Genomic DNA, 16,136 nt, shown 5'->3' with positions numbered 1-16,136 from the left:
AGAATTTATTCATTGGCTTCATCAGATTGCCATAGAGGTCACTGATAGAAAAAAGATGAATAACCTCAGATTTAAACATTTATTATTTTACCTAGTTTCAGAAGATATCTGAGGCAAGCGTACAATTGCACAGGAGGGGGAAGGAGGCTGGGTTTCATTTGAGTAACTGCAGAGTGTTTTCAATGATCTCAGACTGCTTCCACCCATCAAAGCACATTTTTCTTACACCCACATTCTCCCTTTGATGCTATGGTTCTAGGAATCATCAAATATTCTAAACCCAAGAAGAATCCCAATTACTCATGATTCAATAGGTGACAGAGAGTGGCATAGCAGATACAAGAAAGTTGCAGAATATTATATATATATATATATATTGATAAAATGACAGATTCATTTAAGTAGTAGATGTATCAACCAAATTCCAAGAAGGGTCAAAGGATTGAGGAGTCTTTACTAATTCCTAGTTTTTCAGAGATCTATATAAAATGTCTTATCATGCTCTCTATTAACTTAGATGGAGTGCTACTAAAATGATGTGGTCCACAGACCACACATTGATTATCCAATCTATACCCTCTACTATACTCCTGAGAATCTAGAACTTTTCTTATTTGTGGTATCGAAAAAAAATGAATGAATGAAAAAAATAACATTAGTAAGTGCTTACTTTGTTCTAAACACTATGCTAAGTCCTGGGGATAGAAACACAAAAGTAAACATAGTCTCTGCCCTCAAGGAGTTTATATTCTAATAGGAAAAATTTCATATATTATGGGAGTGCTGGCCAGGGAGGAGCATTTTGGTCTGGAAAGTTATAAGAATAGTAACTGAAACTATAAGAAAATATATTGACACATTCCACACATGATCCAAGGCAAAGTTGATTTGATTATGGTTCCATGATTATAGAAATTCAGATGATGATATTAGGGATAGGGGGAAATAGTAAAATTCCATTGTTGAGGCCATGGGGAAAAATATTGTTATTGTTCAATTGTTACAGTCATGTCCACCTCTTTGTGACCTCATTTTTCATTTTTGTGGCAAAGATATTGGAGTGGCTTGCCATTTTCTTCTTCACCTCATTACAGATAAACTGAGGCAAACAGGGTTAGATAACTTACCCAGGGCCATGTAGCTAGTAAATGTCTGTAGCCAGATCTGAATTCACAAAGATAAGTCTTTTTGAGTCAAGTCCATAGCTCTATATTCTGTGTCACCTAGTTTTCCCCCCTCCCCCTCATGGAAGAAATAACCACATAGTAGGGAGCAAAATAAAAAATGGTGATTATGTCTTTCTGAAATAGTCTGGGAGAAGTAGTCACCATTCAATAGGAAAGGGGTTCAAGGACAGAAATTCCTCGAAAGCTTGATCTCTGATGTGGGCAGCAAGGTGGTAGAGACCTGTCTCTGTCCCTTTTTTCCTACTCTATCTCCAGCAAGACATCAGTTCCAGAGATGTGCTATTTAACTTGCTGGGGGTGGAGGGTGGGAAGGAGATGGATGGGGTCAGACATACACACCATATACTATAAAGTTGAATGTCTTGTTAACATTTCTCTCTGTCGTTTTCTTAAGTCTAGATAATCAACAAAACAATAAATCAAGCCCTGATTTGTAGCATTTATTGATTTCTAATATCTAAAAGCTCATACTAAAAATTTAACAGTCAGTAAGTTTGGTTAGGACTGACTCCAGCTCACCTTGCTTTTAAGCAAATGCATTACCTCTTAAGCAAGTGTCTGCAAACAGTGCAGTTGATTATGTTCTAGAAACACACCCCGGGTAAACACCATGACCCTTCTGTGAGCATAAATAGCCCTTTAAGAGGACTAGAGGCTCTAGCAACCTTACTTAGCAATGACTGATTTAGATTTAAAGTTTATAGAACATTTCCTCTAAACCATTTGTAGAGTAATGGAGATTAATAAACCTGAGGTGCCACCTCGTAGCTATCAGGTTGACAATCATGACAGAAAAGGAAAATAACAATGCTGAAGAGGAGGTGGAAAAACTGGGACACTGATGCATTGCTGATAGAGTTGTGCAATGATTCAATCACTCTGGAGAACATTGCCCAAAGGTCTATAAAACTGTGCATACCCTCTGATCAAGCAACATCACTACAAGGTTTGTACTTCAAAGAGATCATAACAAAGGTAAAAGTATATATTTTTATGGGAGATCTTTGTGGTAGCAAAGTATTGCAAATTGAGGAGACTCCCATCAACTGGGGAATGGCTGAACAGGTTGTGACATTCATTTGTGATAGAATACTACTGTGTTATAAAAAAAATAATGAGCACTAATTAAAAAAACTGAGAAGATTTCTATGAACTGATGCAAAATTAAGTGAGCAGAACCAAGAAAACATTGTATGCAATAATAGCAATTTTGTTACAATGATCAATTTTGAAAGACTTAGCTATGTTGATCAATGCAATGATTCAAGACAATTAATTCCAAAGGATTCAGGATGAAAAATGCTACCCACCTCCAGAGAAAACTGATGAACTCTAAGTGTATATTGAATCATATTGTTTTTTCCTGCATCCCTTCCTTCCTTCTTTCCTTCCTTCTTTCTTTCCTTCCTTCCTTTCTTCCTCCCTCTCTCCCTCCTTCCCTCCCTCCTTTATATATTTTAATGTCTAATATGGTAATATGTTTTGCATGGGGGAAAAGTTTATAGAGCACTGCCCTTAAAACAACCCTGTAAGGTTGGCAATAAGTGTATTTTTATACTCACTTTTGCAGATGAGAAGGCTGAGACCTAAAGAAGCAAATTTGCCAAGGAGCGTGTGGCTAAGCCTGTGTTAGAACTGAGCTGGCACCTCAAGTGTTTCAGCACCAAGGCTAGGGCTCTTCTGTACTGCAGAACATCTAGCAGCAGCCCTTCCACTAAAAGCAGAGGGTTCCCACCTGCCTGCCTATGCACTGTAAGAGCCTCTTCTCTCCAGATGGCCTGTTCCTTTGACACAGCATTGAATCTCAAAGAGCTAGAGCCCTGGATGAACCATCCCTGCCTTTGGATTTTAGGAGAAAAAAGAGCAAAAGCAAACTCAAGAAATTACTATTAGGGTTTTATAAACCAACAGGTCCTTCAACTTCTAAAATAACGCAAATCCAGTCCACCATCATATGCCACCTTTTTCCACATCATTAGTTATCTACACATTATAAAAGAAAAAAGAAACTGTTATTTCATCAGGACTGGAAGTTTCTATTGAGGAATTTTCTTTCTCAATGCAAAATCACCTTCTTTAATAATAAAAATAGTTAACATGTAGCAAAGTAAAGTTTTCAAAGTGTTTTACAAATAATATTTCATTTTATCCTCATAACAACCTGAGCAGATGGATGCTTTTATTATCTCCCTCTTACAAATGAGGAAAACTGAGGTAGACAGAAGTTAAATAACTTGTTCAGGGTCTCACAGTTAGGATGGATTTAAAGTGAAGTATTCCCAACTTCTGGTCCATTGTTCTATTCACTGAACCACCTAATTATCTCTAGATAAGCTGCAGTTCAGTTTAACAGAGTTGCCTGGGAACACCAAGAGATCCAATGATTTACCCAGGATCTCCCAGCTAGTATATGACAGAGAGAGGACTCAAACTCAGGTCTTCCTGACTCTGAGATCAGCTCTTTCGTCACTTAGTTCCACTGCATCTCTCATCTATACCATATAATGCTGAAGGTTAGAACAATGTTCTTTAGATCTATGAGGTACTTAAATCAAACAATCATATTTACTGTACTTTCCTAAATAAGGCAGGATCTATTTCAGAAAAGTTTCCTCCAGTGACAAAGGTTAGAACAAACAGTTGGTGGGCTCTTGATTAATCAGATTAACTTTAATTCCTTAACCTTCTGGCTTATCAGAATAGGGCTCTATGGGGCAATAATACAGAGGCAAATGGGAGAAGTAGTGGCTCAGGAGTTTGAGGACTTCGTGAACCTAAGTGCATCTCACCTATGATACTATGACCTCTGTGACCTTGGACAAGTTGCTTTCTAGTTCTTTGAATCTTATTCAGGAAATTAAAGAATTAGCCTGTGGTACAGCAAATATCTTGTTTAAGAGATATGTATGTATATTTATTCCTTCCCTATTCTGACTCTAAAGTCAGATGCTGCTCTTTGTAGCCATCTCTGAAGAGTCTTTGGGCTTTTGTAAAGCTCTGACCTCTTCTTTCCCAGGGCTGTCATTTACACCTGAACTAGGTATCCATCCTCTTCCTGTAACTAGCCCATCTGCAACATTCCCAACAAGTAGTTCTCTAGCTAGCATTTAAAATGATGGAGAACTCACTATTCTTGAGGGCAGGTTGTTCTATGTTTGGCCAGCCCTAATTGTTAGAAAGTAGCTCCTTAGGGGGCAGGGGACAAGATGACCGACTAGAAAGACACACTTACACAGGGTCCTCCCCACAGTCCATAAAATACCTGTAGAGAGGGACTCTCAACAAATTTTGGAGCAGCAGAAGTGGAGAACAACAGAGTGGAGGAGACTTCCAGCCCACGGAGACCTGAAAGGCCCATGGAAACATCGGTTGCGTGGGATGCAGAGCCGAGCGTGGACCCCAGCCCAGCCTTGGCCCGAGCGGCATGGCATGAAGAGACTCAGGGAGGAGGACACCTCGGGGGTGGAATCTCCAGTCACAGTAGCGGGTCCTCAGATCCCTTGGCCCACAGGTGCCACAGGTCAATGACGGGGTTTTATCAACTGGCCAGGAAGGAAGAAGGGCCTTTCCATAGCTCTGGCAGCAGGTAGCAGCCACAGAGCCTGCACAACAGCCCATACAAAAGCTCCAATGTTGGAATGTAAAAATCCCTGGGGGCATTGAAGAGCTGAGTCTTACCTCAGCCCTGGATGGAGGCCCTGGCCCAGCTGGTCTTTGTCTCAGACTGAATGGTGGCCCTGCCCATCCAGCTTATCTGAAAATCAGCCCCTAGTGCTGACTTGGGAACTGGAAGCCAGGTGGCTGTGGAGAGCTAACTGCTAAAATTTTGGGCATAAAAATCCCTCTCTGAGTCCACACCAGTACCCGCTTGACTGTGCCACCTTGGAGGAACTGAGATGTCACAGATTCCTAGAGTATATCTTACTCTTGACAAAGGACCCAAAAGTCAAGTAACTGGTTGGGAAAATGCCCAAAAAAGGGGAAAAAAATGAGACTACAGAAGGTTGCTTTCTTGGTGAACAGATATCTCCTCACATCCTTTCAGATGAGGAAGAACAATGCTTACCATCAGGGAAAGACATAGAAGTCAAGGCTTCTGTATCCCAAACATCCAAAATTAATATTCAATGGTCTCAGGCCATGGAAGAGCTCAAAAAGGATTTTGAAAATCAAGTTAGGGAGGTGGAGGAAAAACTGGGAAGAGAAATGAGAGAGATGCAAGAAAAGCATGAAAAACAAGTCAACTCCTTGCTAAAGGAGACCCAAAAAAATGCTGAAGAAAATAACACCTTGAAAAATAGGCTAGCTCAATTGGCAAAAGAGGTTCAAAAAGCCAATGAGGAGAAGAATGCTTTAAAAAGCAGAATTAGCCAAATGGAAAAGGAAGTTCAAAAGCTCACTGAAGAAAATAGTTCTTTCAAAATTAGGATGGAACAGATGGAGGCTAATGACTTTATGAGAAACCAAGAAATCACAAAACAAAATCAAAAGAATGAAAAAATGGAAGATAATGTGAAATATCTCATTGGAAAAACAACTGACCTGGAAAATAGATTCAGGAGAGACAATTTAAAAATTATGGGACTACCTGAAAGCCATGATCAAAAAAAGAGCCTAGACATCATCTTTCATGAAATTATCAAGGAAAACTACCCTGATATTCTAGAACCAGAGGGCAAAATAAATATTGAAAGAATCCACCACTGGGAAGAGATCCAAAAAGAGAAACTCCTAGGAACATTGTGGCCAAATTCCAGAGTTCCCCGGTCAAGGAGAAAATATTGCAAGCAGCTAGAAAGAAACAATTTGAGTATCGTGGAAATACAATCAGATAACACAAGATCTAGCAGCTTCTACATTAAGGGATCGAAGGGCATGGAATAGGATATTCCAGAAGTCAAAGGAACTAGGACTAAAACCAAGAATCACCTACCCAGCAAGACTGAGTATAATACTTCAGGGGAAAAATTGGTCTTTCAATGAAACAGAGGATTTTCAAGCATTCTTGATGAAAAGACCAGAGCTGAAAAGAAAATTTGATTTTCAAACACAAGAATGAAGAGAAGCATGAAAAGGTAAACAGAAAGGAGAAGTCATAAGGGACTTACTAAAGTTGAACTGTTTATATTCCTACATGGAAAGACAATATTTGTAACTCTTGAAACTTTTCGGTATCTGGGTAGTTGGTGGGATTACACACACACACACACACACACACACACACACACACACACACCACAGAGTGAATTGAATAGGATGGGATCATATCTTAAAAAAATGAAATCAAGCAGTGAGAGAGAAATATATTGGGAGGAGAAAGGGAGAAATGGAATGGGGCAAGTTATCTCTCATAAAAGAGGCAAGCAAAAGACTTTTCAGTGGAGGGAAAAAGGGGAGAGGTGAGAGAAAAACATGAAGCTTACTCTCATCACATTTGATTAAAGGAAGGAATAAAATGCACACTCATTTTGGTATGAAAACCTATCTTACAATACAGGAAAGTGGGGGATAAGGGGATAAGCAGGGTGGGGGGGAGGATGGAAGGGAGGGCAGTGGGAGGAGGGAGCAATTTGAAGTCAACACTCTTGGAGAGGGACAGGATCAAAAGAGAGAACAGAAGCAATGGGGGGCAGGATAGGATGGAGGGAAATATAGTTAGTCTTACACAACATGACTATTATGGAAGTCATTTGCAAAACTACACAGATATGGCCTATATTGAATTGCTTGCCTTCTCAAAGGGAATAGGTTGGGAGGGAGGGATGAGGAGAAGCTGGAACTCAAAGTTTTAGGAACAACTGTTGAGTATTGTTCTTGCTACTAGGAAATAAGAAATACAGTTAATGGGGTACAGAAAGTTATCTGGCCCTACAGGACAAAAGAGAAGATGGGGACAAGATAGGGGCAATCAGAATGCTCGGCATTTTGGGGTGGCAGAGGGGAGAAATGGGGAGAAAATTTGGAACCCAAAATTTTGTGGAAATGAATGTTGAAAACTTAAATAAATAAATTTAAATACAAAAAAAATAAATTGATAATAATAATAATAATAAAAGAAAGTAGGTCCTTAGGCTAAGTTCAAATCTACTTCCCTGTAATTTGCATGTCTTAATTCTGTCCATCCTTCCCCCAGGGTCAAGGAAGATAACTCTGATGCCTCTTAAAGAATATTGGAACAGGAGGAGATCAGAAGTATCAAGTCTGACCCAGGGATTAAATTGAGATTTAGGAAGGAAAGGTGACTTGGCGTCACACACATAAAGGAGGCAGCTAGGTGGCACCATTGTGCATAGGGCACTGGACCTACAGTCAAGAAGACCTGAACTGAGATGTGATCTTAGGCACTTATTAGCTGTGTGACCCTGGGTAAGTCACTTAAGCTCTGCTTCCCTCAGTTTTCTGAGCTGTAAAATATTATAATAATAGCACCTATGTCCTCAGGTAGTTGTTGTGAGGATCAAATGAAATGATATTTGGAAAGTGTTTAGTGTAGCACCTTAGAGGCTTGGGCATTTAATAAATGTTTGTTCCCCTCTCCTTACAGGTAAAACAGAGGCTCAAACCCAGGGTCATGGAACTCCAAGTCCAATATTGTCATTCCACTCCACCAGGATGTCTGCCAGTCACATGGTGGCAAATATTTCACAGAACTTCTGATTCTTTCAGTTCAAAGGAATTTCAAAAGCCTTCAATAAAGTCCAGATACCCACTGAATGAGAATCCCTTTTATAGTATAACAGACAAGTGGTCACTCAGGCTCTGCATAAAGTACGATGAGAGTAGGGACAATGCGCTCCTTCCTAAGGCTGCTTATTCTATTCGGGGACAGAACAAACTCATAAAGAATTTTCTTTGTTGTTGAGTCATTTCAGTCATGTCTGTCTTTTCATGACCCCATTAAGAGTTTTCTTGGAGAGAAACTGGAGTGGTTTTCCATTTCCTTCTCCAACTTATTTTACAGATAAGAAAACTGAGGCAAGTTAAGTGACTTGCCCAAGGTCGCACAGCTAGTAAGTGTCCCAGGCCATATTGGGACTCAGCTCCTCCTGACCGCAGAGTTGGTGTCCTATTCATTGCACCACCTAGCTGTCCTGAGTTAGTCTCACAAGCCTAAATCTGCCTCTGTAACTTCCACCCTTGGGCTTCTAGTTCTGCTTTCTGGGTCTAAACAGGACAAGTTTCGTGTGCCTTCCACATGACAGCTCTTCAAATAAAGAAATAAAGTCAGGTTTCCCACTAAGTTTTCTCCAGGTTAAATATCTCCAGTTCCTTCAAATGATTTCTTGAAGTCTTTTATCATATCCTTGCTAAATATTCCCTTCTTTTTTTTTGCCTCAGAAACAGGGTAGAGATGGGAAACTCATGCCAAGGTCAGGCGAATGTCAGCAGTCTCATGTTGGGGAAGTAGGGGAGACAGACAGAACGATGAGATGGGCGGGGTGAGTTCTGAGAGGAGGTTCTGAAAGCAGAGGAAAAGGGAGAACTTTATAGCTGAGGTGTCTGCCAAGCCCATGGTAGAGATGTCAAGGTGAAAGCGGGAGGGTAGGAGGATACTATGGGTGCTGAAGATGTGGGGGGAAATGTTGAAACTCCATCTGTTTCAGCACTATCATGTGGGGGTGGTACACAGTGGGAAGAGAATGCTGTTACGTCATGTCTTTCCCAAAGCACACCTCCTTAGAGCATCCTCCCTCCTCCAAACTCTCTATAACATAGTTTTTACACAATCTGAACAGGATGTTCCTAGAGTGGAGGCGTCCAGGGATAGAGTAAACGTGGTTAGAACATATGGAGTCCTGCACTGTGACTGCTTGAAAGGGTCCCCAACCCACAGTGATGACATAAGATCAGGCTTAAGGAGCTTTTGGAAATCGCTGAGTGGGAACCCAGAGGACAGCAGAGATGATTTCCTTTTTTTTTTTTTTTCTGGGAGAAGTTTGCTTAATTTTTGATGTTTTTTTTTTTTGTTATTGAGCATTATACCAATATGTGTACAAAATTCATATGATCCAAAATACAGTAAAAGTAAAGCTGGAGATCTCCAGACCAGTACCTCCTGTTTGTTCATGTCCTAGGTGTGGCTATGAAGCACCGAGGATCCTTTTAAGATTTTCCACGGAGGTGTGTCAGATCATAGGACTCACAGATGTAGAACTAGAAGAGACTTCAGAGGCTAGCTGAGCCTTGATCATTTTAAAGAAATGAGAAAAATCAGGCCCAGAGAAAGACAGTGATTTGCCCAGTCACACAGGAACTAAAGAAATAGAACCAAAATTCAAAACCAGGAGCTCTTGCTCCCACTGTACTGATTTGCTTCCATGCTTTTGAATTTTAAAAACAATCTACATAAATAGTCTGTTTCAATATAAGATTAAATGCTTTTTTATCATTTCTTCCTCAAGTTGCTAGGGCAGAAGGCTGCCTATATCATCAGATACCTAGTCTGATTGTTTTTGCTTGACTGTTTTCCTTTGTTATAAGGGAGAAATCAATAAAGGGGGAGGAGAAGGGAGAGGAAAGGGAGAGGGAATAGACCTAGAATTTCACTGATATATCAATATATTATAAATATATACTATTTGTGTGCATGTATGCTGGTATTTCACAGGAGAAATGCAGGATCAGTGGTCAAGGTGGTATCTCAAGCCCTTTGCCTGCTCCAGATGTGCTCCCTAAACTACCTATCAACTACAGAGAAAGTCACTGGTCATCCTGTATTGGTGGAGGGAGTTTCTTCATGTGGAAGACCCAATGAAATCTCACATCCATGCCCTCTCCCTTTCCCACCTCCACCTCTTCATTGATTCCTCCCTTGTAACCAAGGAAAACAGTCAAGCAAAAAAAAAAAATCCATTTCTGTAAATTCTCTATGTTTCAGCATAAGATTAAATGTTTTTTTTTTCCCCAACTAAAGTCCCATCTTTTATAGGAAATATCACCTAGCAGACTTATTTGGCATAGTTTACTTTGTTTATAGTATCTCCATCCTGACTTTCCCAGTTCTTCCTTGAGGATAGGGACTGTCTTTTACCTTTTTGCATCCCTAGAGTTTAGAAAGATGCCTGGGGCGTAGTAGGTGCTTACTAAATGTTGATTAATTAATTGACTGATCAAACTTAGGCAAGTACAGGTGTGTGACGCATAACTCCTAACTGTTGTAACATTTTTATTTCAAACAAAACAAATTAAAAAACAACAAAAAATGGTAAGACCTTAATTAAGCACTTTTCTGTCATCTCTTTCCATCCTCATTTCTTTTTTATGCTGTAGGCATTTAAGTCCCTTCCTCCCCCATAACTTTTCCATGATTCTGTAATAGAACTGCAGTCTTGTTTGTATAGAATGTGGTAGAGGATGCACACACAGTTTCACAGTGGTCTGGACATAGCATGGCCGGTCCAATGATCCAGGAGGAAAGAAGGTTTTAACTGAAAAATGCCTCAGACTTGAAATCTGGAGATCTGAGTTCAAATTCATAATCACTTGTCACTCAGTGCTTCAGACAACTCTCTAAGCCTAGAAGTTGCAGACCTAAATCACTGGAAGGAGTTTCCTATGCATACAAAATAGATAAGAGCAGCAGACCTGGAGTCAGGAAGTTTTTTGTTGCTCAGACAATGGTTGGTCAGTCATGTCTGACTCTTCATGACCCTGTGTGGGGTTTTCTTGTCAAAGATACTGGAGTGGCATTCTATTTCCTTCTCCAGTTCATTTTACTGCTGAAGAAACTGATGCCAATATATTGAAGTGCCTTGCCCAAGGTTACACAACTAGTAAGTCTCTGAGATCATATTTGAACTCAGGTCTTCCCAACTCCAGGTCCTGTACTGTGTCTGTCACTGTGCCACCTATCTGCAGAATTCAAATCTAGTCTCAGACACTTACTAGCTGTGTGACTTTGGGTTAGTCACTTAACTGCTGCTTGCCTCAGTTTCCTCATCTGTAAATAGAGATAATTATAGCACTTACTTCCCAGAATTGTTGTGAGAATAAAATGAGATCATATGGGTAAAGTGGTGTGCAAACCTTAAAATGCTATGTAAATAATAGCTTGTTGGTGCTGTCACCACCGCTACCACCACCACTCCTCCCCCTCCTCCTCCCCCTCCTCCCCCTCCTCATCCTCCTCCTCCTCCTCCTTCTCCTCCTCCTCCTCCTCCTCCCCCTCCTCCTACATATCACTGAAGAAATAATTCCCTATGGACACAAAATCGCAGATTTGAACCAATCAAAAGAAAAAAATCTGAACTCAAGCCTGCTAATATACAGTAGGTTTGAGGCTAACTGTAACCTCGTTCAAACAACCCTCCATTTCTTCATCTTTAAGATTCATGCTTCTTCAAGTCTCTCTGCCCCTTCTAGTACTGAGACCCTAGTCTATTCTGGCTCTGGCTCTGATTACACAGGAGACTACAGCTTAGCTCAATTCCTGTGGTACCTTTTCTTTTTCTTTTTAATTTTGGCAGGGGTCAGGGTTGGGAGGGAAGGTCATGAAAAAATTCCCTCTGCCAATATCAACCAGCAATTCATCTGTACCTTAAAAACTTGAGAGGATATCTGTTAGAAGCTGGACTCCAAACCCAGGCTTTTCCAGCTCCAAATTCTTTCTGACATTGCCTCCTCTGGTTTCTTGTTGTCTTCTAGTTGTGTCTGACTCTTCACGACCCCATTTGGATTTTCTTGGTAAACACACAGCCCACTTTACAGATGAGGAAACTGAAGCAAACAGGATTAAGTGACTCACTCAACTAGTATACCAAAGAACCACAACTTAAACTCCCAGGCCCCCTGATTTACTCTTTGCTCCCCATGCCCTGCTCCTTTGCAACAAGTGTGTTTTTCCTGTCATTAGAGTGGAAGGAATCTAAAACCTTAAACCTAAAACCATACAATGTCTTCATTTTAGATGTCCTCTTTTGCAAATGAAGACCCAAAGAGTATTTATCTATATCTACATATCTCCCTCTATCTCTATATCTCTATGTCTATTTCTCTATCTCTATAGCTCTATCTTTATATCTATATATCTTTATCTATATATCTCTATATATGTCTATCTCTCTATCTATATGTCTATAGATACAGATATGTATGTGTGTCTTGGTTAGTAGTTCCTTTATGATGTCACAAAAACCCCACAAAATACCTGTCAGGTTTTGTAAAAGGAATAGAAGTTATAGCTGCAATTTGCAAAACAGTTTTCTAAACAAGAATTCTGTGAGGCAGTAACTTTAGGTGTGAGTATCCCCATTTTATGTTTTAGGAAGCTGAGAGTTTGCCCAGAAGTCACAAAGGCTAGTATCAGAGATGAGATCCCCGTGTGTTCAGATTACAAGTACAGCTTTCTTCACAATCACCACCTTCATCATATTTCTCAAGGGAAAGAAGAGCTATTTAAAGCTACTTGTAGTGAATTTATAGTTGGAGGAACTGTGTTCAAATCCTAACTCAGCATGTCACCTTTACTTTTCAAGTCTTGACATTTCTCATCTATAAAATGAGAAGTAAGTTGAAATAGATGATGTTCACGCTCTCTTCTCCCTCTAAGATCTGATCCTAGGAGCTGTATCAATGAAGGCAGGGATTTACATAGCCTTCATGCAATAAGTATATTAGTACAAATGCTCTCAACCTAGAAATGAATTCTTATGTGCTTGATGTGCTCATGCTTATGTGCTATCCATCAAGCTTAAGAAGGTGATACCACCAACTTTAAGTGGGAAAAGCTGTTTGAATTATCTCTGTTGTAGAGCTAAAGGTGGATAATGTTAGCCAGTATTAGAACCAAGTACCACTCACTTAATCCAAGCTTGGCTCCGTAAACCATACGGTTGAATTGCTGCCTCTTGCTCATTTAAGAAAAGACATATAGGTTCTATGTAATGTTTTCATTAATAATTTAAATATCAAACTAATATTATAACTTTGGATCAAGAGTATCAAAACATATCAAAATAAGTATTGGAATGTTGATAAATCTCATTTTAAAGATTGGTGAAGTGAATGTTAGCCTGGAAATAAATTGAGCCATTATTCTGTCATTCCATCAAGGACTGCCAATTTCATCAGTGCGGGAACTCCCTTGCCTTCAAATCATACCCTACCACAATTCATCTACAGTGTCTCAGCTAAGTTTCGGGGAGTTGCCTGAGGATGGAGAAGCTAGGTGACTTATCTGTGGTCACACAGCTAAGGAGTCACAGAAGGGTTCAAACACAGATCTTTTGGACTTCATGTCCAGCATCTCATTTATATCAGACTACCATTCATATTATTTTTATCATTTTAAACGATTATAATATTGCTGAGAAAGAAGTAATTTATAAGGTAAAAGTTAAATTCTTGGAATAGAAAGAACTAACAAATGTCTATTAAGCACTTAATAATTCAAATTATAATATCAATTTAATAATAGAATATATACAACAATTTAATAATATATACAAATAATTTATAACTTAAACTACTTAAAATGTCTATTAATAATTTGTACCCTTTTATAATCTTATACAGACATGGTCAAGGAATTTATGTTATTGTTAAGTTTTGTCAAGATCACATATCATTTTCTTTAAACTATTAGAGATGTAGCAACTTCATCAAAAGCAAAATTGAGGAACTATCTATAAAAAGGGAAAAAATCCAACAACATATCACAGTTTTGGGGGGCAGATGGGAGTACTGAGTTAAAATTTCTAGAAGTTCAATGCCACATTCCTGCTTTTTAATAAAATCTGGAAAGTGCAAATTTTTGACATTCCCTATCTGATGGTTGTACTGGCAAAGCCCCAAGTAAGCCCGGAGGTGTTATGTGGCTGCATTTACCTGAGAAAGTATGCCAGCTAAGTAAATAAAATAAATAGCTGATGGTTTCTAAGAATCCTCTGCAAGTCTAGATGGAGGGTTGCACAAAGTTGCTTTTCCTACTTCTTCTGTTTTAAAGTCGACATCAAAACTGGGATACCCATCTTCTACTGGGCTCCCCTCTCCCAGGTCTTTAGTTCCGGACTATAAAGGCTCTCCCAGGACAATAGCTCCAGATTGTAAAGGCTTTATGGGTGCCTGTTATTTTATTTGATCTTCACAAATATGGAAGATGGGAAGATCATAACACCACTTCTATATAGCACTTTTCTCATATTGACTCAGTAAAGGTTAGATTTTACAGAAAACCACCTTAGGTTTTTAGAGTTTAAAGTTATTTCAGTGATCACCTAGTCCAATCTGTTTTCCATCATTTGTAACATGTGATCTTCCAGTCTTTCTTTGAAGGCCTCCTGGGAAAGGGAATCCTACTTTCTCTCATTTAGCTTGAATAGGCTCTAATTGTTAGGAAGTTTGCCCTTACATCAAACCTAAATGAGAGCAAGGGGACCTCACTCTCTCCCTTTCAACTTTTGGGTAAGTACTATTTGTTAGGAAGTTTTCTCTTCCATGAAATTCAAATGAGGAAGCTAAGGTGCCGACAGACTGTGGGACATACTGTGGGAAAGATCAATCAGCTGCCAAATATCAAAGCTGGGATTTGCTAAAGGCAACAACTTGGCACAGTGGGAAAAACTCTGACCCAAGCTTCCCTCTCACACTTGCTAGCTATCTCCTTATCTGTAAAACAAGAAGGTTGGATGAGATGACCTCTGAGGTCCCTTCCAGCTTTGAGATCTGTGATCTCCCAACCTAGGAATGATGCTATGTCCCATTTCTGCTTCTTCAAACCCCTCTGCTAAAGTCCATGTTGGCATTGCTTCCAAAAAGAAAATGCTGGAGTTAATTATGGTTTTGAGTCAGGTACAAATTATACTTCTGCTTAAGCATCAAATCACCTAGCTGCACCTAGGGATCCTGTCCACCCGTAGGCACTGATTGGCACAGCCTTGGAAGCCAAAGAAACTCAAGTTCTCACCTTTCCAGGCAGGAGTGGGGCAGGGCTGCTAGTCCCTTGCACATTTTGACTTCCTGGCTTTTGAGCTCAAACTGTGAACAGGACGATAGGACTGCCCGAACTCTGCTTCAGCACGGTCTAAGGCTGACTTTGCCTCCTTTAGGAATATATAGAGGTTCCGTCCCAGCCCTCTGTCAGTGGTCTAGCCAATCAGTAGCTTTGGAGTAATTTGCTGGCTAGGGAGCAGAGCCAGTTGTTCAGACAGAGCTGCTGCTGCTCCAGACAGAGAGGGAACAGAAGTTCTGAGTAAAACAGGATTGCTTCATTGTCAGAGGCAAAGGACTGGTATTCCCTGTTAAAGGGGATCTGTTACTCAACTACCACAAAGTCTTAGAGTTTTTCCTCCATTGCTCAAGGAAAGTATCCTAAAGTCTGTGAGTTACTAACTCCCAATTTTGCTTTCCTCCCCACTTTCCATCCCCATTTTCCTCTGTGGAACAGAATAGGTCTTTAAACTGTTAAGGCAAATTTATCATTAAAATGACTCCTTGGGAAACCTGGCTTCCAGTCCTTTGCCTGGATGGCTTCCAGGCTGGGCAAACTCTCCCTAACTTGTCCTTTCATCCCCACAACCTTTCATCTGGCAGTCTCTAATTATCATTCTCTAGTTCATACCTTCGGGGTTTATGGTGTCAACTTTCTAATCTTCTAAACTAATCCCCACAATCTGCTAATGGAAAACTGCTAGAGGGGTGTTTAAAAGTTAGTATTGTATCTGAAGCCGACTGGAGACAATACTTAAAATGTGTTCCTAAGCCCTAGGTAACTTTAATGCTTTAAATGTCAGTCAGAGTGGAAAAAAAAAATAGTCTTTGGGACAAATAGCTCATATCATACCAGGTAGTCTTACCTGGCTTTCAGGAGGGTTTTGATCACGTATTGAGGTATCAAGAAAAGATTGTCAAATGGAAGCATGGAAGTAAAGACAGCATGAGGCTCCAGACAAGAAGCATTTCTCACAGGGAGAGCTGAGGCACTGTCGGGAGTTTGGGCTTTGCACAAGTCCA

The 16,136-nt window shown here is 40.0% G+C and overlaps 1 protein-coding gene across 1 annotated transcript in view; it reads right to left on the bottom strand.

The window, feature by feature from the left end:
- RGS5 (regulator of G protein signaling 5) overlaps positions 1 to 15,219 on the bottom strand; it is a 94,117-nt gene extending 78,898 nt beyond the window's left edge. Inside the window, exon 1 of the mRNA XM_072648769.1 lies at positions 15,091 to 15,219. Coding sequence (XP_072504870.1) covers positions 15,091 to 15,134 — 44 coding nt within the window. The 5' untranslated portion in view covers positions 15,135 to 15,219. The remainder of the gene's footprint in view (positions 1 to 15,090) is intronic.
- Between the last annotated feature and the right edge of the window lie 917 nt (positions 15,220 to 16,136).

The sequence above is a fragment of the Notamacropus eugenii genome, chromosome 2, assembly GCF_028372415.1.
Source record: "Notamacropus eugenii isolate mMacEug1 chromosome 2, mMacEug1.pri_v2, whole genome shotgun sequence".
Lineage (NCBI taxonomy): Eukaryota > Metazoa > Chordata > Mammalia > Diprotodontia > Macropodidae > Notamacropus > Notamacropus eugenii.
The sequence above is the reverse complement of the archived record's forward strand: the minus strand, read 5'-3'. Positions and strand labels throughout refer to the sequence as shown.